The sequence below is a fragment of the Corylus avellana genome, chromosome ca7 (assembly GCF_901000735.1).
Source record: "Corylus avellana chromosome ca7, CavTom2PMs-1.0".
Classification (NCBI taxonomy): Eukaryota; Viridiplantae; Streptophyta; class Magnoliopsida; order Fagales; family Betulaceae; genus Corylus; species Corylus avellana.
Window position 1 is genome coordinate 28,469,034 of NC_081547.1, and position 21,612 is coordinate 28,490,645.

Below are 21,612 nucleotides of genomic sequence, written 5' to 3' on the forward strand. Positions count from 1 at the left end.
TCAGTTTGTAATAAACTTATAACAAAAAATCTAATGAATGTTGTTAGGAGTTTCATTATAAAATGATATGGCAGTTAATAATTAATAGGAAAAACTTCACAAATGACCACTAAATCACTATGCGATTTAAAAAGACCCTCCCAAATTTTAAAACCTCTCAATTTGACGTTGAAAGTGATGAAATGATTGACCTTTATACACTTGATGCTTTTATAAAATTTCAAATAAAAAAAATAAACAAAATTAAAGGGTTATTTGATCTTTTTAATGACTTTTGTTAGGGTTTAACTACAAAAATTGACGGAGGGGTCAATTGCATCAAATTAAAAGTTCAGATGGTAAAATTGAGAATTTTTAAAATTTATGAAATCTACTTAAAACGCGTGATAGACTTGTAGTTCAAGAGTTTTAAGTGAAGTTATCTCTAATTAATAAAATATTAAGTAAAAAACACGACTTATTAATTTAACAAATTAGTTGGTTCATTTCATTATTGTGAACTGCGGTGTTAATTTGCAAGGTGTTACCGTTGGTCCGTAACAAATATAATTGGTGTTTATGGTCTACACAGCCCATCAATGTCCTGCTTGGGCCGAGCCCTTGAAGACAATTGGGCAATTGGTCGTGCACGTGGTAGTAGGCTATGTTTGACATATTGAGTGACTGACACGTGGGACAGACACGTAGATTTGGAGAAGGTGTTAGAAGCTTACAGAACTCTTTTCCAAATTTCCACTTCCACCGGGAATGTACCAGAATCTGATTTCAAGAGCTGTATATATACTTCCTTCTGCTTTGCCCATCACCATCACCTACTGCGTTTAAGCTCAAATATTCTCTAAACAATATCAACAGAATCCGTTAAGAGTGAGTTAATTAAAAAGATGGCGCTCAGCCTTTTCGGTGGCGGCCGGCGAAGCAACGTCTTCGACCCCTTCTCTCTAGACGTCTGGGATCCCTTTGAGGGCATCCCTTTCGTGAGCAACGCTTCCTCCGCGTCGCGGGAAGCCTCTGCTCTTGCCAACGTTCGCATCGACTGGAAAGAAACCCCGGAAGCGCACATTATCAAGGCCGATCTTCCAGGGCTGAGGAAGGAAGAGGTGAAGGTGGAGGTCGACGACGGTGGGGTGCTGAAGATAAGCGGGGAGAGGCACAAAGAGCAGGAGGAGAAGAACGACAAGTGGCACAGGGTTGAGAGGGTCACAGGAAAGTTCGTGAGGAGGTTCAGGTTGCCGGAGAATACCAAGATTGACCAGGTGAAGGCTACCATGGAGAATGGCGTGCTCACAGTGGTGGTGCCTAAGGGGGAGGAGAAGAAGCCTGAGGTCAAGTCTATTGAGATCTCGGGCTAGACTATACAAGGCCTGCATGATGGTGTATGTTCTCTTGGTGCCTCGATCTGGTTCTGTTTTGAGCTTTTTCTATCTTAAATAAAGGAAGACTATATGTGGGCGTGTTTTGTATGTGAAGCAAGCATCGACTGTCTAGTCTGTCTGTGTATGTGTGTAAGGTGCACGGGTGCACTCTATGTATCACCAAGTTTCATTTCCTCTCCGTATTGTGATGGTTTTTTTTTTTTTTAATATATAAATATATGCGAGTACTTTCTTTTTACACCCCATCTCAAAACCAAAAAAAATTTAGTTTTTATTTTTATTTTAACAGCAAGTCCAAGGAAACAAGGAAGGGGAAAAATTGCATTAAAAAAAAAAAAAAAAAAAAAAGACAAAAAAAGAAAAGAAAAGTGGGGCACAGGAACAGTATCACCAATAAGAATTGAGATTTCCGGCAGCAAGTGTCGGACACCTCTTTTTTTTTTTTTTTTCAAGAGAGATATTAAAGAAAGAATCAAATTTTTTTTTTTCAAGAGAGATATTAAAGAAAGATTCAAATTTGAAGTATTAATATTAAATTTGAGATCAAATTTGAAGTATTAACATTAAATTTGAGATATTAGTACTAAATTTATGATAATAAAATTCATTTTAAGTGATACTATCCCTAAAAGGCTAATCTTTCACATTTAAGTTTTAGTTTTAAATTTAAAAATAAATTTTGAGGCATTGGAAACTAAATATTAACTTATTAAATTTTTTTTTAAAAAAAAAAACGAAAACAAAATCTATAGAATTAGGATGAGAGATTTTTCTACAATTTTATTTTTTAATAAAAATAAATTTTGAGACATTGAAAATTAAATATTAACTCATTAATTTTTTTTTTTTAAAAAAAGGAAAACAAAATCTGGATGAAAGATTTTTCTACAATTTTTTTTTTTAATAAAGTCACATCATACTTTTCATACTCTTGATAGCCTATAACAGGCCTCCACCAATAGCTTATTAAAAAAAAAACAGGACTCCACCAATAAATTGCAAAAAAAAAAAAAGGAAAAAAAAAGTCTTTAGAAATATTTTTTAGAGAATGGGCGTCTTTGGGATGTTTGGGCCTTGGCCCACCGATCAAGAAAAGGACGGCTTGAGCGGTTTGTAGGGGTAATTTAGAGCGGGATCTGCTCCCTACAATTTGAGAGGGCGATTTGCTTAGAATAATACCAAGCGCAGTGCAGCAGTGCCAGTCATTGAACCAACTCTGCGCAAACTTGAGAATCACTGGGTGTCTGGTGGATTCGGCCGCAAAGCCGCTGAAGAGGAGCGAAGTTGGGTGAGCTAGGGTAGTAACTCTACAGCTATGTTTGCCCTGAGTTAGGGGAGTTTTTTTTTTTTTTTACATGTCCAGGAATTCGAACTAGTGACCTCCGCTTCATAAAACGTGGTCTCCAGCCGATTAAGCTATCTCTTAGGAACCTGAGTTAGGGGAGTAACTGTAAGGAAGTGGTATGGAACTATAATTTTTAATGTAAAATAATATAAGGCCTTTTTTTTTTTTTTTTTTTTGGCCATTAGCAAACAGAGCCTATAAGTCTTGTTAAGAGTCTTTTTTAGAATTCTTTTAAAGCCAAATTTAATAATGATAGTTTTTAAATTGGTGATTGGTGTGTACCTCGCGGGGCAGATCGATGCCTCTGAATTGTAAAGCTCTAATTCGGAATAATAATGAAAATAGGAAAATGGAGGTAATTTGGAATTGAATTGCAATAGGAATACAAGTATACACCAAAGGTAAGCTGATTCGAAAAGCTACTCTCCTAACAAAGATAACTTCATCTTCATGCTGTCAACAAGCCCTTGATTCCATCGGCCACAAAATTTGCTTACAAAACATACAATCCAATTACAAACATCTACGAGCAGAAGGCGAGCGGGGATAGCGATGGGTGTAGCAGAGGCCGATAATGGTGAACAGATGGCTTAAGAGCGGAGAGTGGTGGGAGGCATAAGTGGCATAGAAAAGCAGAATTGCAGATCTTCTTAAAGTGCGTAGTACATTCACATTGCATCAGAAGTACACATCGCAATGCTGAGATTTGTCTATCCCGTCAATTATATGCAAGTATTGAAGTATTTGAAATACGTTTTGCAGGAGTGCCTTCGCTAAATCACCCTTAAACTAGGCAGAGAATTACAGTGGATTGACTCTCTCCTCTTATTTGACCCATCATTCCGCCATTGTTAATAATTTAGCTCCTTCATTTTAATCAATTAATCTTGGAAAGGAATTCATTCTTCACATAATAAAGTATACTAAAATTCGAACACAACACAAGCATATGTATTAATATGATAGAAGAAATTTTACATCACAAACCAGACTTCGATTTTCACAACACAGTCGACGATTACATAAAACCCACCAAACCAACCGTTATTTACCATTAACCCAAGCCCTGACAACCGCACTCGGCACACAGTATAGACTAGCCAGAAATGTTAATGGACCTGACATCATTACTCTTGGTCTCCACCTTGGGAACGGTCACGGTGAGCACCCCGTCCTCCATGGCGGCCTTGACCTCCTCCACCTTGGCGTTCTCCGGCAACCTGAACCTCCTCGAGAACCGCCCACTGCTGCGCTCGACGCGGTGCCAGGTGTCCGTCTGATCTTCGCGCTCGCTGCTCCGCTCGCCGCTGATCTGGAGCACCCGACCGTCCTCCACCTCCACCTTCACCTCCTCCTTCTTCAGCCCCGGCACGTCCGCCTTGAACACGTGCGCCGTCGGGGTCTCCTTCCAGTCCACCTTCGCGTGCGCGAACGACGACGTCTCGTTGGCGGAGAGGGAGGGGAAATCGGAGCGCTGAGGGAAAGAAAAGGGGAAGCCGCCCTCGAATGGATCCCAAACCTCCAGTGAGAACGGGTCGAACACGTTGGATCGGCGGCCGAAGATCGATGGAACCAGCGACATTGTTAATTGAGAATTATCTTGGATTGGGAAAGCGGTTTCTTTGCAATTTGATTCGACGGTTCGGGTTGCGAAGGGGAACTTTCTTATACTTGGAGTGATGGTTCCAGATAATTCTACGGGATTCGTTCTGGAACTTTCGAGAAGCTGAGGTGCCCATCCGACGGTTGTGATTAATACCAGAAATTCCCATTAGTTTCCTGAAATTTCGAGAAGCTACATTGGGTTTTTCTAGTGTATATCGACAGCAGTTTCTAGTAATTTGCCGTCAAAATTGTTATGAATTTTGGTAACACTTAAGATAAATTAATATGGAACTAATTAATTTGTCCAAATAAGTTTTTGAGGTGTCTAATCACCTATTCAAATAGGTAGACCGGATAAGGATTCAATCATCTCTATTTCAAATAAAATAAAGATGATTCGTTTTTAAATAAATTCTCTCACAATTACAATGCAAATTGTTAGTGCAAATTGCTATAAATCATAATATGCTGGTACTATATTCATATATTAAAATCATGGCCTTACTTGTTTTGAATGGGTGACCCGCATGTTACATAGCTGCAACTATTTTTGTGAATCGTTTGAATGTTATTGAAATTCAAACATTTAATTGTAGGAAATCCTCATTTCTTTGGAATTATGTTCAATAAGTTGTATATGCTTTCCTTACTCTTTGATGGATTTTTACCAAATACAACAAATAATTTTGATCAAGCAATTGAAACCAAACCAATATTTGTAAGCCAACTACGGATTCTAATTCACATATATCTTTTCTGCTTTCCTCTCCCCATAAATAAAAGAATAATTAGCAAGAATGAAATTGAACACATTTCTTCATAATGAAGGTATTTCTTATATTATATAATAGCTCTTACATTATCGACATGAGATCATGAAAACATCATAATCTTGATTTTTTGGAATGATCAAAAACCATAGATGCAGTTGCACATATATACCACCATGCATGTCATGATGGGTATGTGATCTCATGGTACACCAATACCTTGATGGTCTCTCATGTTAAATCCTCAACAATAAACCTATACATAACAACTAAATTGCGCCATGTATCATGTGATGGTGTATTTACAAAATGGAAACATATTCATGACTCTTCATGCAGATCACTGTAAATGTTGTCCGAGTCTTCAACATTGAGAGCAACTACCTTAGAGGAACTAATCTTAGAAGAAGCTGATCGAATCTTTAATGGCAACCTTGTATTAGTCGTCACACCACATCCTTCCTCCTCTTTCTTTAGGTCAGCAGGAGGCAAGAAGCAATCTATGGACAAACCCTTTATGTTAAAATCGACTTCTTCAATGCTCCAAGCCTCTTCCATGCGGGTCCTAGAATGGCTTTCCGGGCTCTCGCCGAACCGGAACAGAGAAACCGAGGTCTTGCCGGCGTGTGCGATGTTGACGCCGTCGATGGTTCGGTAGTCTTGGATGAATGACTCCATGGTGGTCTCCCAATAGATGCTGTCATTTCCAGTGGCTTTGATTCTGAGGAGGTGGGAGTCTTCTAGTTGGACCAAGAGGCCTGTTCTTTGGCTGAAGTAGCCCCAAACCGTGTGCCTCAATATTTCCACGTTGCTGCTGCTTCTTGCTTTTAGTGTTGAGGATTTAGCATCAAGTTTTAGAATGAAACAGTCTTCATCGTTGATTGCCTTCTCGCCAATGCAGACAGAATTGGAGAATAAATTTGCTGTGGACATTGGATCAAGACCCTGTTGAGTGTCACGCATATATGAGTAATTTGTACGAGAGAATAACAATTCTATCACAAAAAAAATAAAAGAAAATTCAAGAAAAGAATGGTGGGTATGAAAGCATCAAAGCATGTAGGTGAGAGTGGTAGATCTTAGAAACTTGAAATAAATCTGGGCCAAATTGTAGGGTCCAATAGGCCCGTGCTATTGATACAGCCTGTTGTTGCCTAAATGGGCCAGCACTCAAACCAAACCTTAAAAAGTATCCTCAAATTTACTTGGAGGATGATTTAACAAAAATTCTGACAGCTTGAAAAAGAGAGTTATTAAACTCACTTAGCACAATCTAAGTATAAAATTATATAAGAAAATTTGAATACAGGTAAGTGATCAAACTAAAATTTGCCAGCTCAAAGAATACTAATCCATATAGGCCACCATCTGACCCTTTAAGAAGACTTTTAACGGAATGATAGACCAACCACCGTGGACTTCTTTGTTTCTCATTTCTCCTTTTTAGGCTGTTAAAGAAAAAACTATGCTGTTGGACTTTTTGCTTATTATTTTTTCCTAATAAGTTAAACATTGATTAAGATTGTTTTGTTGACTCTCAGGGATTCAACTTAAAAAAAAAAAAAATTGAGAACTTGGGCGAAGAATACAATTGGAGAAAGATAGCACATATAGGTGGAGATCGAGTGAACAACATTATAATCTTTGTTGGGCTAGGCCCCACTTTGAAGTGGGCCATACAACGTGGAAAAGTTGATTGGTTGGCGCGAACGAGGAACATGGAACGCCGACCCAAGAAAAAAGAGATTAATCCTCCCCAATTACAACGCCTGAACGTGGAATTGGTTATTGGCAGGCCATTTCAACTTTGTCAGCTTTGAAAGTTTGACTGTACCATCCAGCTAAGCCTATTAGCCCAGATAGCCAATGAAAGCACACGACCACGCGAATTCGTTAAAATGTTTTCCCAATTAATTTTAATTTAATTTAATTAAATGGATATACGCCTTAATTTTAATCTGTTAAAATTATAAAATAAAATAAATAAAAAAAGAAAGAAAGAAAGAAAGAGGTGGGTGGGGTTACCTGTAAGAAACGGCGAAGAGGCCTAGGTGGGCCACGGGAGGCGTGAGAGTGGTGCCAAGGGGTCTGCCTCCAAGCCACCTTGCCGTCACTCCCGGCGCTAATCTTGCACCCGGAGACGACGAGCTCCAAGCACCAAAGCTCCGGCCGTTTCTGCCACAGTACAAAAGCTCCCATCTCTCCACCCCCATGTCTCACGCTCTTCACCTTCACCACCTTACTGTTGTTCAAGCTCCCTTCTCCTGCGCAGAACTCCGATGCCGCCATTCTCACCTTCCCCATCGCGTACATGCTCTCTATCGAACTTATCGCCTTCTCTCCCCCTACTGCGGCTATGTACTGTTGCACTATATATTTCGCCATCGAAGCCTCCTGCATAATATCATAATTAAGCCCAAGCCCACCCCATTAAATTTTGTATTAAAATCTGTAAAATAACTTTACTTTAACATAACGTATAATCTTGTGCTTACAATAGGATGGTCTTTGATGTTGCGGTTGATGGGCTGGTGATCGCAGCGGATAGGAAGAGGGATTAATGGGGCTCCGACGACTCCAAGCAAGAGCTGGATCTCGGCGTTCCGGCTTCCGAAGACGGTTGTCATGGAGTGGTGCGATTTCTCAGTGTTTGGCTTCATCCACGACTTCATGTTTTGCCATGACCTGTTTGTGCTCTTGTTGGAGAACATTTCTTCTGGGATTGGGACCTCCAGAACCGTATCCAGCCCATCCTCACGATCATAGTTGGGGCAGAGCTTCCTCATCGATCGATCGCAGAGTTTCAGAGAAAATGTGATGTGGGTTTTGCTTGGGAGCAGCTAGCTATACTACTGGTGAATGCTATAGAGAGAGAGAGAGAGAGAGAGAGTCTTAGATTCAAAGGGATCGGAGAGAGGATGGGTCTTCAGCTGGTGCAAATCACCAACCGACCATGGCCCCCTATGTAAACGTGGTACGCTTTGTCTATGTCGTGTTTGCACGCTCTCTCATTCTCTCTCTCTCTCTCTTTTTAGAAAATTATATATAAAATTGGCTCATTAGATTTCATTAAAAGATTTAACACATATTAAAATTATTTTTCGTAATTTAAAATAAGGTTTCTCTCAACCCCCCACCATACCATTAACTTTCGTTATTTATTTAATTGTAATAACAATTTTTCAATGATAATGACTATGATTGATTTAATTCTTTTACAGACACTTAATTAATCACTCCCATTATCTTGTATTTTCTGCCCTTAAATCATGTGGGTGTCTCTGGTTTCTTTTATAAAAGAAATGCTAAACTCACATGTGATTAGTACTCTTCTTGTTGATTTGAGTACATGTTTGAAAAACTAATTCTATCTTTATCAAGATTTGGCTTTATCTTCCATTTGTTGTTGAAGTTTCAAGCTCCTAACAAATTCCAAGATTAACGCTTGTTGGGTAGACTTTTAAACGATGGATTTAAATGGCTCACCTTACAGATTACGTACGGTGACAAAATAACTTGAATACTCATTTAATCATTTTATTTTTCAATATTAATTTTTTGTTATGGCAAATGAAGCATCTTTATTTTTTATTTATTATAGAAAAAGGGGAAAGGATAAAAGCAAAAGAGGGCTCAGTTACGGAGGGACATATATGTTCCCCTCCATATATTCTTTTTGGTAAATGTGTCTCCTACGGTTGTGGGTGGCACTTTGCTACCTTTGACAGCAGCAAAATCTAACGCAAACTCTCACGCATTTAATGGATAAGAAGAATACAACCTTTGATTTAACATTGAAAATGTCGGCGATACATGTCCGATTGCCGGAGCATGGTAACCGACATTTTAATTGAGGTTGCAAGGCATGGTGGTTAGAAGGACGACACTCGATCTGATTGCTTTGCAATTGCCGTGCCGCATTAGCTGGTGCTTCTTAATTCATTCCCCTAATATAATTGAACGACGTCTTCGGGTTCTGCCACGTATCTAATGGAGCCAAAACAGAGAAGAGAACCTACCGCCTTTAATCATCGTTTCCAATCATGTCCAGCACGTTCTCATGCGATAAACTTCTGCCCATTAGATTTTTTTAGATTTATTTTTCTTAATATATATTAATTCGAAGGCCGAAGTCATTTACCACGAAAGGTGGTAGTTCAATGGTTTGAAGAAAATCTACATGAGGTTGGGCATACATTAGAGTTGGGTTCGACTCCCGCAATAGAAATTCCTTAACTTATCTCGGTCAGTCTTAAGGAAGTGTTTGCGGTTCTCACCGTCTAAGTCTATCCTGAGCAGCACCTCGTGGGTTAGTGCTACTATAGTTACGTCCAAGTATGATAGCTACAATTAGCCTCCCCCTCCAACCTTTTTAATAAAAGAAAAAAAGAAGGAGGCTGAAGTCATTTCTATCGATATTATAATTTTTGAGTAAGGCTATAAATAACATTTTTAATTATCTTACTTTTATTCTACCAAGGTGATGTTGCATTCTCAATAATACGACTGATAATGTTACATTAGCAAAAAGAGATAAAAGTGTCGTGTATAACATTTTTTTTCTTTTATAACTTTTATTGCAAATCCTTAAAAATTGGCAATCTGTTTTGTTTTTTTTTTTTTTTTTTGAGAAATGAGTATTACGTGAATTATCCCAACATGGTAAGCAGTTAAGCATTAAGTAGGCTATCATGTCAATTTGTTAGAAGTTGTTAAGTGAAATATAAATTGCTAAGTTACGGATGTTAACAACTATCATGTGAACAGCAACCTCAATTCGTTAGAAGTTGAATACAAAAATCAGTACTTCCAACAGAAGTGTAAAGCGGTGGGATGTAATAGCTAGATCTGTTGTTACATGCGATTCCCGGGACAAGATATTGCAATGCTATCTTTGCCACTCTTGCAAATCTAGATTTATAATGTTTCACATAAAGGTTAGTGCCAACCCAAAGCTGGAAGATTTGTGCCATTGGACCCCAACATTATTATTCTGTTTTTAAAAATTCAATAATCAATGAGTAAGAAGTAGAATAAATAACAGTCTAAAAGCCATGAAAAGTAAGATATGATAAATAAAGTAAGATATGACAAATAAATAAGTTAATGTTAAACCAAAGACACTTCTAGAATTTTATTATGAAAAACATATGAGTTACTACAGCTTTTGTTATCATTTTTTTTTTTTAATAAATTTACGTGGCAATACCTTAACCGTAAATAAATTAAGCAACAAAATTTAATAGAAAAATTTGATATTTTTAGTGGTTGACACCGTAAGAGCAACATGAACTGCCACGTTAGTTTGGAAGAAACTTATAGTAAAAGTTATAGTAGTTCTAATAGTACTCCAACTTAATATTTTTAAGTTATTTTTGGTTGATAGCTAGGTTTTAAGTGAATACAGTGTAATTGCAAATATTTTACAAACTTATATGACAATTTATTATGTAATTTATTAAATAATTAGTTTTGATTTTGATTATGACAATTTCAAGTAGATTATCCATATAATACTTATTATAACGGCTATTAAATAATTAAATTTGATTGTAATTGACGTGACATTATCACATCTATTTATAAATTGTGGTAAATGTTGTAATAGTGAAACATTTTTTATTAAGTTGATAATTGCCACTATTCTTGTAATCATACCAAATTAGTAAGTACACAATTGGAATAGTGAAGATTAAAGGGGGGAAAAAACAAAGAAGTTATCATAGAATAAGTTTCTTTTTGTATGCCATTCATGAGCAAAGCACGCGCCTCCATCAATGGTCAATGTGATAATGACAAATGAGTTATCTACGAATTTTTTTTTTACTAATTTAATTAATTAATTTACTTTTTCTGAGGGACATTTTATGAGTGATCACCCACTAACCAGCAAAGGGAATGATATTGACAATAATACAATATTTAGTAATTAATATATTTCACTAGCTACAGAAATAACCATCAGAATTGTTTCGTATAAATATTTAGTATATAAAACATTTAACTCTATTCCTAATAAATCATTGATTTATACTTTATAGTCAAGTTAGATGAATGACTAACCTGAAATACCCATCACGAGCTGTCTCTGGATCTGGAAGATCAGTATGAAGACCGCAAATCGCGGCATGTTCTTCGGTAGCCACTCGTGCAACGACCAAACATGAGCTGAGGAGCACATATAATCTACTCAGACCATGATACAGAGACTTATGGTGTTTCTCTTTAATGTCACCTAATCTTACTTTGCCACCCTTAACCATGTGAGTCATGTCTGTATTTTTGTTTTTTCTTGTAAACTATGTTTCTAACAATCTAGGAAAAGCCCATTAGAACTAAGAAAAATGTTAGGCTTACAACATGAAGTGGCACAATATAATTGGGTTACTCAAAAGTTGAATTTGTCTCATTTTCAATTATGTTGTAAATTTTTTTTTTGTAAAATTTGTATGTAATCCTAACGTTCCTCATGAGTAAATGAGCTTATTTGGAATTCTTCAATGCCAAGCCATTGCAACCTCGACTCAATTATAAGTTTTTCCAAGTTGGTGGTCCAGATGCCCTGTAATAAGAACATTAGCTAATGCTAAGGTGCAGAAATTTTAAGGGCCGGAAAAAGTCTCAAGAACATTTGCTTGCTTAGTCTCTTCAACTTGAGTATACCAAGAGCACGATATTCATAGACGCGTATTAATCTAGTTGAACAAAACGTAATTGATGCAACCATCCAGCTGGTTTACCCAATACAAATTCTAGATCACAGAAGAGACTGAGAAGACTACATTGTGATACAAATATAACAAAGCAAATAAGGTACAACTGTAACATGATACAGTTTTGGATAACACAACATAAATTACACAACAGTCTGAAGAAGCTCTGCTACTAGTATAAACATCAAGCAGATAGAGAGATACTAACTCCAAGTACGGAGATGCGGGTACCTGTGCAAGTGGGAAGAGCAATAGGCTTTTGCTTGCTGCTTCTCAATCATCGACCCGAGAGAAATGCGGGTTTTTTTTTTTTTTGGTCGCGGGATTTCATGAGGGTACATTGAAGTGAAAGAGCCAAGAGATTACAAAGGCAAAGACCATACAAGCAAGCAGAAAATTCAGAAACCGGTGACCCTGCCAGAAGTTTCGAGTCTCTGTTGGGTTCACGGGTGCTGCTGCTACTGCTGCTGCTGCGTCATTTGTCTCGTTCCACTGCTCCATCAACTCAGCCTCATTTGCACCAGCAACATTGCGTGCAACTGATCCACAGATCTCACAGGTCCTGCAATTATATATTAGAAAGAAGATTAGTATACAGTTAGAGAGAAATAGAATATACAGAGGTTATTCCAAAAGAAGAAGAAGAAGGTATAACATCTTCACATTTTGTTTTGAAACATGATGCTGTAGGTAGACCAATCTGAAACAATTAAGAGGGTAAGAGTTTCTACTTTCCGAAAACAATGGAAAACAAGCAGTAGGATACAACACCAACCACCAATTCAACAAGCCTCCTGAGATGTTCTCCATGACCCACAGAATTTTCTCATAGTGTTACATTTGTTTCAAAGGAAAACCATTTTCAGAAATCACTAGAGAATTTAGGTCCAATCATATCCATAAGGATGGTCAATCCCCTGTCTCCCATCCACACAAATAAGCACCACTCCTTTCTTCTAAGAAGGAAAACAATATAAACAGAGGTACCAGAAAATCTGATATTTTCATACTCAAAACTCGGTAAGAACATTTATATAACAAATAAACGCATAAAATACGTTGCAATCTCAAAAGTAACATCTTAGAAAAACTCAAACATCTTGAACCAACCCAACCCATGAAAGAAAAGTTTCTTTTAATTGGGTATCGAACACCTCAACACTTTAGCGTGTTTGTGTTTTACCAACCCAGTCAAATTGAACATAGGTTCTGCAAAATATTTTCACCAAAAAAAAAAAAACCAACCACACACAAACAAAGACGCCAGAATAGCAATCAATGAGGTCATTAAGATACCATAGACTGCATTCCACTACTCACAAATATAGATGAAAGTCCATAAGATCATGGCTAGTACTTACTTTTTCATGATCGGAAAACAAAAGGTGAATTACTAAATCATGACCATAACAAATTTGAATTACCAAGTGGGAACTCAGTAGGATAAATGTAAGAAAACACGTGACATTTTAGCTCTTGATGCTTTACAACACCAGGAGAAAAGTCTGTGTCAATTTATGTCTCGAGTTTCCAAAATTGGAGCAGAGCTAAAATAATGCTGCCGAGCAGGAAGGTATCATCACTGTTTCTGAAAGGTCAAATTAGAAAATACTATATAAAGACTGCATCATATAGGCTAAATACTGAGCATTTCCATACTGGCATGCCAACAACCAGCCCAGGTTATTAAACTAGAACTTCTGGACAACCCACTTTGTTTGGGTGATCCTTCTTCACAGAAGTTATTGAACAACATCGATATCAAAAGGCGGACAATTGATAGTGCCTGCCTACAGTTGGGAAAAAAAGGGGCGGGCATGCATCATAAAATTCTTTGTGCGGGGCACATACTTAATAGTTCAAGTTTGACAAAGAGAAAACCAGGAATTAGAATGACGTAGCCAATCTATCAGGAAAATCAACATTCTCCAACTTGTCCAGTGAAAATAAAGAGATGGAAAAGGAGTGAGAGAGATGCAATATGTCTGCTAATGTAAATACTATGAGGACAAAGAACAGTGAAGAATCATTTCCACGGCTAGGAACAGGACGACCATGCACTTTCTACTTTTGCTTTATTAATTTGATTCTCTCTGCGCAGCATAATCTACCATTAACTTTTGCTTTAATCTTCAAAAGAAGAGATTTCATTCTAATTAGGTTTCCCATTATCATGTTCCTTGAATTAAGCATGGCCCTTTGCCTGCATTAGCCCCAAATATTCGCCCAATTTTGATGAGAAGTTCACCAATAATATCTAAGTCAAGACACTCCAAAGATCACAACTTTACACAAACACTGTCTCCAACGAGAGCACGGCTCCCAAATATGAAAAAAATCCCCAAGTAAAAATAACAAATTTAAGTACAATTTCAGTATAAGCACATCCACATCTCATTTCAACAACCAAATTGCAGAAACTAACAAAACACTAAGAACCCCAAGGTACAAAACAATTCTAAAAATTCACAATACCCAGAATAAACTAATAATACGAAAGATAGCACGTTTTCTGATCATATCCAGAAGAACGAGAGAATTCAAAAATTACCAAGAACCAACATCTTCAAAACATATATGACATCGTTCGTTTTCTAATTTTTTTATTTTTTTTTTTTTTTCGACTAAAGCAACTTACTTGTTTCCCTTGATCTTGAACCAAGCCTCAGCACACTGCTTGTGGGCAGCAGCCAAATCATCCTTACAAGAACATCCCAACTCCATGGGAAACCCAGATTCCTGATTGGTTGCATCCAAGCTCAGATGACAAATTCTACAATCCCTCTCAACTTTTGCCAAATGTAGCTTAATCTCTGGTACCCCACATTCCAGATCCACCTCCGCAGAACACTCTGACACAGAGGATCCGCTTTCCTTATCAGACACCCCCACAATCTCGTTCCCGGACCCGCTCGAACACCTCTGCTCCTCATCGGACCGATCGCCGAAATCGGAGTACAGGTCACAGCCGCCGGAACCGGATGTCCGGCGACCACTTTCCTCTACATCAACAACATGGGATTTCTCTACGGTTGCCATTGTCAAGACCCAGAAATAGAATCTTCATGTAATGGGTATCTGAGACTGAGATCATTAATGCCCACAATTGCAGAGGTTGAAAAAGAAGCTCTCTTTGAGCTTCTCTTCACCTCAGTAAGCAAAACTGATTAGATTTTGTCGGGTTTACAACAACTGGGGTACTCTTTCCTGGATTTGTGGTAGGTGATATCTCTCTCTCTCTCTCTCTCTCTCTGTGTTGTGTGTCAGTTCAGAACAGGACTTGGGAAGAAGTAGACAGAAAAAAAAAAAAAAAAAAAGATCAAGAAAGATCTTATAGAGAAAATAGTGCACTATTATGCAGACACAGTACTGGAACGTAAAAAAAAAAAAAAAAAAAATTAAAAAAGTTAATTAATTAAAAAAAAATTGCAGAGTATAGGAAAGACAGAGAACCTTTTTCTTTTCTTTTCTTTTCTTTTTTTTTTTTTCTTTTTTGTTGAGAATTTCTATGTTGTTGAAGCTTTTCTTTTCCTTTATTTTTCCTTTTTTTAACAGTAAGGACAACATGGCTGCTCTTTTCTTTTTAATTTTTTAACCTTTGTTTGTTCTTCTTTTTGGGCATAATGATTGAGGGGCTGCTAAATCATCGTGAGGATAGAATAAAAAGCAGAAAAAGAATGTGGGTATTAGCGAAATGCTTGATTGAGATGACTCTAAAACACTGTTCGTTTTTCTCAGCGACTCAGACAGCACAGGTCTAAATTAGGTGTCAAAAGCAGATTTTTCTGTCTTCCTCAGTGCTTTTTGTTTGTGATTACGTCATCCATCCTATGGTTCCCGATTTAAGTGATCTTATTGATGTAAGCTGCCTACTGTACGTTGTGAAAGGTTAATCTTGCCCATGCGAAATAATATATGGAGGGCAATTTTGACTTCTTCAATTTGCATGTTGCAGAGGTGTACAATGACTAATTTACCTCCTAATTTATAAGGAAAAAAAACAAAAAAAATCCTAATTTATACATTCTCGTCAGTAGTCACTGCCATATAACACAGTGGCGTCAGACAGATCAACAACTTAATTGTTCAATTACCAAGAGAAACAAGCCAAAGGTCACAACTAAAAATAAAAAATAAAAAGGGGCAAAGGTCACAATACATATAATATGGAGTATTTAGATCACGTGCAAGGACATACTTGGATCCCGTCCAATATGACTTTCCTATTGGCAGCCCCGTGTGAAAAGTTTGTCCGGCCCGAGTTTTTTGGGCTGTCCAAATATTTATTTGAGTAGGTAAAACATAAAAGCAAACTCTTATACGGGCTGCTTTATCCTAGTGCAATACCTTGGTTATTACAAGGAAGAGAAATATAACTATTTATTATTATTTCATTAAACAAGAATGACGTGGTATATAAATAATCTTAAAAAAATTTAAAATAAAAATATATTATCTAGCATTATGTCATACAGAACCATCTATGAATGCTCGGGTAATATATATATATATATATATAGACTTTAGAAGTCCCCACGGCTGAAGAGAAAAGAAAAAGAGCTATGGAGTCCGTTGGACCGCGGTAGGAGAAACCTCCAACATAATATATATTAGACTAGAGTTTCATATATATTTATATATATATAACAAAGCATAAACATTTCAGTAACTGCTATATACGGGTTTCATTTCTTTAGTGGATCAAGAAGGAATATATTTTCAGAAACATGTCAGAATTTTTGTCAACCAAAATGTATTCATCTCTTCACCTGGAATGAGGAAACCTCTTCACAAAACTGATTCCCCCGCCAACTATAATTGTCACAACTCACTAATTTGATAATAGTGCAAAAAGACAAAGACAGCTGGCCATGAGTTTTAGCTCAAGCCCTCAACTTCGGCTGGAACTGCAAATGTTTGCCTAGGCATCTGGGTGGATAGCATTTCTGTCATCATGCCTATTAACTTGTTCCGTCCCTCTTCGACACACACATGGTCATTCTTTGTACTCTGTTCAAATGTTCCTGTCTGAGGGGCTGCAGCCGCCATTTCAGACACTCTCTGGCTTGCCGTGATGTCTGGCATTCTGGCGCCATTATTCTCAAGGCCACTCTTAATCCATGCAATATTGTTCAAATCTGTAGCTATGGAGATCAACTCATGACTAGAAAAAGATGGAGCCTCTACATATTCAACAAACTCAGGCCCCAACAACGAGCTATGAGAATGACCCCCAGCACTAGCATCTGCACAGCAGCCATGGCCGCATTGTGAAGGAACCATTGGCTCACCATAAACATCTTCAAGGAATTTGGAGATCCCAAACTCTGGTTTGGAAGCTTGGACCAATGGCCCTTGAGCTGGAACTGTCCTTGAAAACACAGAATGGGTTGGCCCACTAGGAGGGTTATAAATACTGAACGCGCTAACGCGTGCCACTGGACGAGGAAGAGTAGGGCGCTTTCTCGCTTCACCAACAAAATGACCCTCCTTTGTTTGAAATTTTTCTCCACATGAGTGGGGTGTATCCACCATTGGGATATCTCTTCCTTGATTCTCTCTTTCTTCACCAACAAAATGACCCTCCTTCGTTTGAAATTTATCTCCACACGTTTGGGGTCTATCAAGCAATGGGACATCTTTTCCTTCCGGGGTATTGAATGGATCGATAACCCCAACTGATACAGTTTCTTCTGAAGATACCCTTGTTCTGTCAAGCTCTGTGCACCTGCGCCTTAGTGTAGAATTCCAGTGGTTCTTGATTGCATTATCTGTTCTACCAGGAAGGAGCTTTGCAATTGCAGCCCATTTGTTTCCATGAATCGTATGGGCCTTAACTATAATTCGATCCTCTTCATCTGCAGCCATTCAAGTTCGTAAGAATCCATTGAAGTGCAGAACATATGCATCACATTTATGATAAGAAAGACAAAAAGAATAATAAAAACTGCAAGCTTACTTCCATGGCATATTACTTAATAATAAGAGTAATGTTAGAAATCACATTTTTATCCCACAATTATCACGCATTGCTGACGTGGCATTCCTAACAACCCTTGGAATTTTTTTTAATTTTTTTTTAATAATGATTGATTGAGAATACCACGTCAACATTGTGTGATAATCGTGGGATACAAATGTGGTTTCTAGTATTACTCTAATAATAAAGATAACTCACTCATTGGATATAACAATAAAAATAAAGATAACACACTATTTTCTACGAATTAAACATTTAAGTCCAGTCGTGCTGACAAGCTTGCTTTTTTGAACCCCTTTATGACTTTAAAAGAAAGAAAAAAAGGAAGTGGGGGGGAGCTTGGCTTCTGATTTAAAAACCGCTTACACCTCAACAGAAACATTACCACTGAAATTACATTCATTTACCATGAGTTTTCTTTTTCTTTTTTGGTTTGTGGTATGAACCACATTGCACAACTGGAAAATGGGTAGGACGGCCTTAAATAAAAGAAAATTTTACAAAATAAGTGCATAATGGAAGAACGCACGAAAGCTAGGAAAAATGAAAATATGAAAAAGCATTTTCATAGGACAGAGTAAGAGAATGGTTTATATGAATTCAGGACTGCAAAACTAGGAAAAATGAAATTATGAAGGCTCAAAAGAAAACTCAGTAGCATCAATATATTGAACACACACATGCCCGCCCGCCGGCCGGCCGCACGCACGCAGGCACATATATTATGTTAATATGTATATTCTGGTCAGTTTCTAATAAATGGAATAAAATTACAACATTATCAATTTGAGATAAATTGTTTTATATGAACTTTTATCCTCTCGATGCCTGCAACTGAACAAGTGGTTATCGAATTCAGCTGGACTGAGCAAAAAAGACAAAAAATAATAATAATAAAAAGAAAACAAAGAAAAAAAAAATTAAAGAAATATAGTTACTCAACAGCAGCCTGCAGAGATTGTTCCTACAAAGACCAATTACAGGGGAGGTACAAAAGATTGGCTTCTCCTTTCTACCGTTGTGTCCCCCATTTTGACAAATGCTTTGTGATATCATAACACAAATAACCGAACTCAAAAATTGGCCAACCACCCTAATTACCCATGATTTTTGGCGAAGTAAAAAAATCACGAATCGGCTACAAGTTTTTGCTGATATTGCTTTAACTAAAGGTTCAATGCCAGTTATCAACCTGAAAAAATCCCATCCTTCACATGAATGCCTAGATTAAAGGTATTGCAAGTAAACTTAGTTGGCAAACTTCAAGCTCTGGTTATAAGGCTTTGTAAGGCAATAGACTTAAAAAGAGAGGAGCAGAATGCAAGAACAACTTAGCTGAAAATGCCCCATACCAGGAAAAAATCCTGCTATAGAACTATAATTTCGTGATTCTCACCTATCTCACCTACAGATTTATAGTTCAATGTATGCTATGAAATAAACATATATCTATCATGAGAAATATATATATATATTTTTTTGATAAGTAATCATGAGAAATATCTAGAAAAAAGAAGAGCATGAGATCAATTATTGCAGACAGAAAACATGAAAATACATTAGTGCCTCTAACAAAAGTTTACTTAGTGTCCATATCATATATAACATGGTGCCCCCGAACATGAGTGCCTGTGTACAAAAGTTTATGGACACTTCTATATCATATATGAAATAATTAAACAATAAACAATAAACAATAAGCAATAACATGAGACCTGCAACAGTTGAAAATGATTGGGAACAACCCTGAAATTTCCAGAGCTAGTTAAGCCGTCATGATGATCATGGACACAATGAGCCATTCTGACAACTATTTCTCCAAAATATAGATCCTAGCCTTCAAACTATATATCTTGTGAAGTCCAACCATACTAAACTATCTTGCGAATTGAGAATGAAGGACTATGAGGGGCCCTTGATAACCTTCTTTCCCTACCAATTATACCTCCAACTTATATCTGAGACCACCTAATATAACCTAGTCATATTCTTACCATCACGAATGGGAAGTCTTTATGTTGTATGCCAACATACACTGAAATTTTGAATAAATATCAACAACAATCATAAGTATACACCCAACATTCTAGACCTACTAGGCATTACATACAAGTTTATTCCTTTCTTTTATCTGATATCGGTTACATCCATACAATCCAATGCAGAAGTGATTTATAAGCTGTCCTGCTATCCAGCATTTAGTTTGACTGCATCCAATAATTGTCCTCTTTACCATGTCAACGTTCTTCCACAAACACGAGAAAAAAAATAAAATTCAATGTCCAGGGTTTGCTTTGGTTCTGATACGACTCTATAAGTTATCAGTTACTAAAAGTTCGGCTTCTGATCTAAACTAGATAGCACTCAAAAATTACACCATCATTCACTTCAAAGTCTGCTATTTTATTTAGGAGTTCCATTTAAGATGGATTTATGCACAAACTTATACTTAAAACACGGGTAATTCAGTTCGTATGGGGATCACACCTTTGGAAGCTGTGTCGTCATTGATTTAGAAAGTTACAGCGGAGCTTGGAGACCAAGGCCACCCTTGCATTGACTTCGAATCAGCACTGTCATCATATATACATGTGCTTTTCATGTGGACATCCACTATAAAATTATGTCTCTTGACCATTAAGATACATGAACAACTACAACCCAAACCATAATTGAAAGGCAATTAATTTTCTCCTTGCAACCTCAAACCTAACCAGACACCAACAGTTCTTTCTTTCTTTCAATTCTCCATTGTTTCATTTAACTGCCATCATCGACACTACGGTACCTCCTTAATTGACTCCTTGAGTCCCTCATCAAAACAGCGAAGCATCCTACTTCTGTATAGACTGTATGCCAAACACCTCAAAACAACAACGAAAAACCAACACCCAACTCTGTATGCCAAGAAAAACTTCAACAAATTCCAAACCCCAAACACCAAAATATGGTTTACCGCCTTCGCAAAAATAAATAAACAAGAACCCCGCAATACGGAAACTGATATACATACTACATATATAGGTAATGGCGATTACCGGTGAAGGGCTTGCGCTTGAGACAGGGGTCAAGCTGATTACACCATCGGAGGCGGCACGACTTGCCGGAGCGGCCGGGGATTCCACGGGCGATCAGGCTCCAATTTCTGGCCCCGAACTGCCTCACAAGACTACTCAGCACGGCGTCCTCCTCCGGTGACCACGGTCCCTTCACTTTCCCCCTCCCGCTCACGCCCTCGCCGTCTCCGGGTCCCGCCGACTCGCCGCCGCATTTGGCTTGCTCTTCTTCGCTCATGCCGGTTTTGCTTTTTGGGTACTGTCAGTCTCGTTCGGCTCGGTTTGTTTTCAATTTTGGTCTCTCTCTCTACTCTGTCACTACGGCACTACCTACCTGCCTAACCGCAAATGGGCACGAATTGTAACCGAGTCGTGATGGGCAAATGTTTCGGACTCTTTTTTTGAAATGACAGACATGTCCCTATTCTACAGAACGACTTTAATGTTGAAAAGATCGAGCCGGCGTCGTTTTATTGGAAGATGTACCCACTTCGTTGACTTCATTTGGACCAAAAATGTACCTTCTCCATTATTACCCCAGAAATTGTGCTAATTTACTGAGGGAGTAGTTTACTTGTGTCGTAGGCAAGCCATAGAAACCACCTCCAAGAATTCCCAAGTTTATGGATTTGGGATGGACTAATGCTATCTAATTTGTTGTCTAGGACTCTTAAATAATTGGGATGACCTATAAATAAATAAAAAAAATATTTTTTTTTAAGCAATATTAATTCAATTATTAATTTTTAGACTTTTTTCCAACAAAT

General features: G+C 37.6%; 6 protein-coding genes across 6 annotated transcripts in view; 1 reads left to right on the forward strand and 5 right to left on the reverse strand.

The window, feature by feature from the left end:
• The window catches only part of LOC132188114 (7-deoxyloganetic acid glucosyltransferase-like), a 5,132-nt gene extending 3,458 nt beyond the window's left edge, over window positions 1-1,674 (reverse strand). The window contains exon 1 of the mRNA XM_059602518.1: window positions 1,597-1,674. Within this exon, the coding sequence (XP_059458501.1) occupies window positions 1,597-1,622 (26 nt within the window). The 5' untranslated portion in view covers window positions 1,623-1,674. The remainder of the gene's footprint in view (window positions 1-1,596) is intronic.
• Window positions 784-1,605, forward strand: LOC132187059 (18.1 kDa class I heat shock protein-like). Its single transcript, XM_059601212.1, has one exon. It carries the CDS (start codon window positions 885-887, stop codon window positions 1,350-1,352), a length of 468 nt encoding a protein of 155 aa, XP_059457195.1. The 5' UTR covers window positions 784-884; the 3' UTR covers window positions 1,353-1,605.
• Window positions 1,675-3,640: 1,966 nt separating the features above from the next.
• LOC132187620 (17.4 kDa class I heat shock protein-like) lies at window positions 3,641-4,404 on the reverse strand. Its single transcript, XM_059601988.1, has one exon. The coding sequence runs from the start codon at window positions 4,301-4,303 to the stop codon at window positions 3,818-3,820; it is 486 nt and encodes a 161-aa protein (XP_059457971.1). The 5' UTR covers window positions 4,304-4,404; the 3' UTR covers window positions 3,641-3,817.
• A 776-nt stretch (window positions 4,405-5,180) lies between these two features.
• LOC132187571 (uncharacterized) lies at window positions 5,181-8,080 on the reverse strand. The gene is made up of 3 exons (XM_059601921.1): window positions 7,592-8,080; window positions 7,122-7,490; window positions 5,181-6,041 (listed from the first exon to the last, which is right to left on the reverse strand). Exons 1-3 carry the CDS (start codon window positions 7,880-7,882, stop codon window positions 5,418-5,420), a joined length of 1,284 nt encoding a protein of 427 aa, XP_059457904.1. The 5' UTR covers window positions 7,883-8,080; the 3' UTR covers window positions 5,181-5,417.
• A 3,674-nt stretch (window positions 8,081-11,754) lies between these two features.
• LOC132188815 (uncharacterized) lies at window positions 11,755-15,118 on the reverse strand. Its single transcript, XM_059603370.1, has 2 exons — window positions 14,448-15,118; window positions 11,755-12,371 (listed from the first exon to the last, which is right to left on the reverse strand). Exons 1-2 carry the CDS (start codon window positions 14,846-14,848, stop codon window positions 12,137-12,139), a joined length of 636 nt encoding a protein of 211 aa, XP_059459353.1. The 5' UTR covers window positions 14,849-15,118; the 3' UTR covers window positions 11,755-12,136.
• A 1,357-nt stretch (window positions 15,119-16,475) lies between these two features.
• On the reverse strand, window positions 16,476-21,176 carry LOC132187420 (transcription factor MYB25-like). Its single transcript, XM_059601725.1, has 2 exons — window positions 20,828-21,176; window positions 16,476-17,667 (listed from the first exon to the last, which is right to left on the reverse strand). Exons 1-2 carry the CDS (start codon window positions 21,081-21,083, stop codon window positions 16,688-16,690), a joined length of 1,236 nt encoding a protein of 411 aa, XP_059457708.1. The 5' UTR covers window positions 21,084-21,176; the 3' UTR covers window positions 16,476-16,687.
• Window positions 21,177-21,612: the final 436 nt, after the last annotated feature.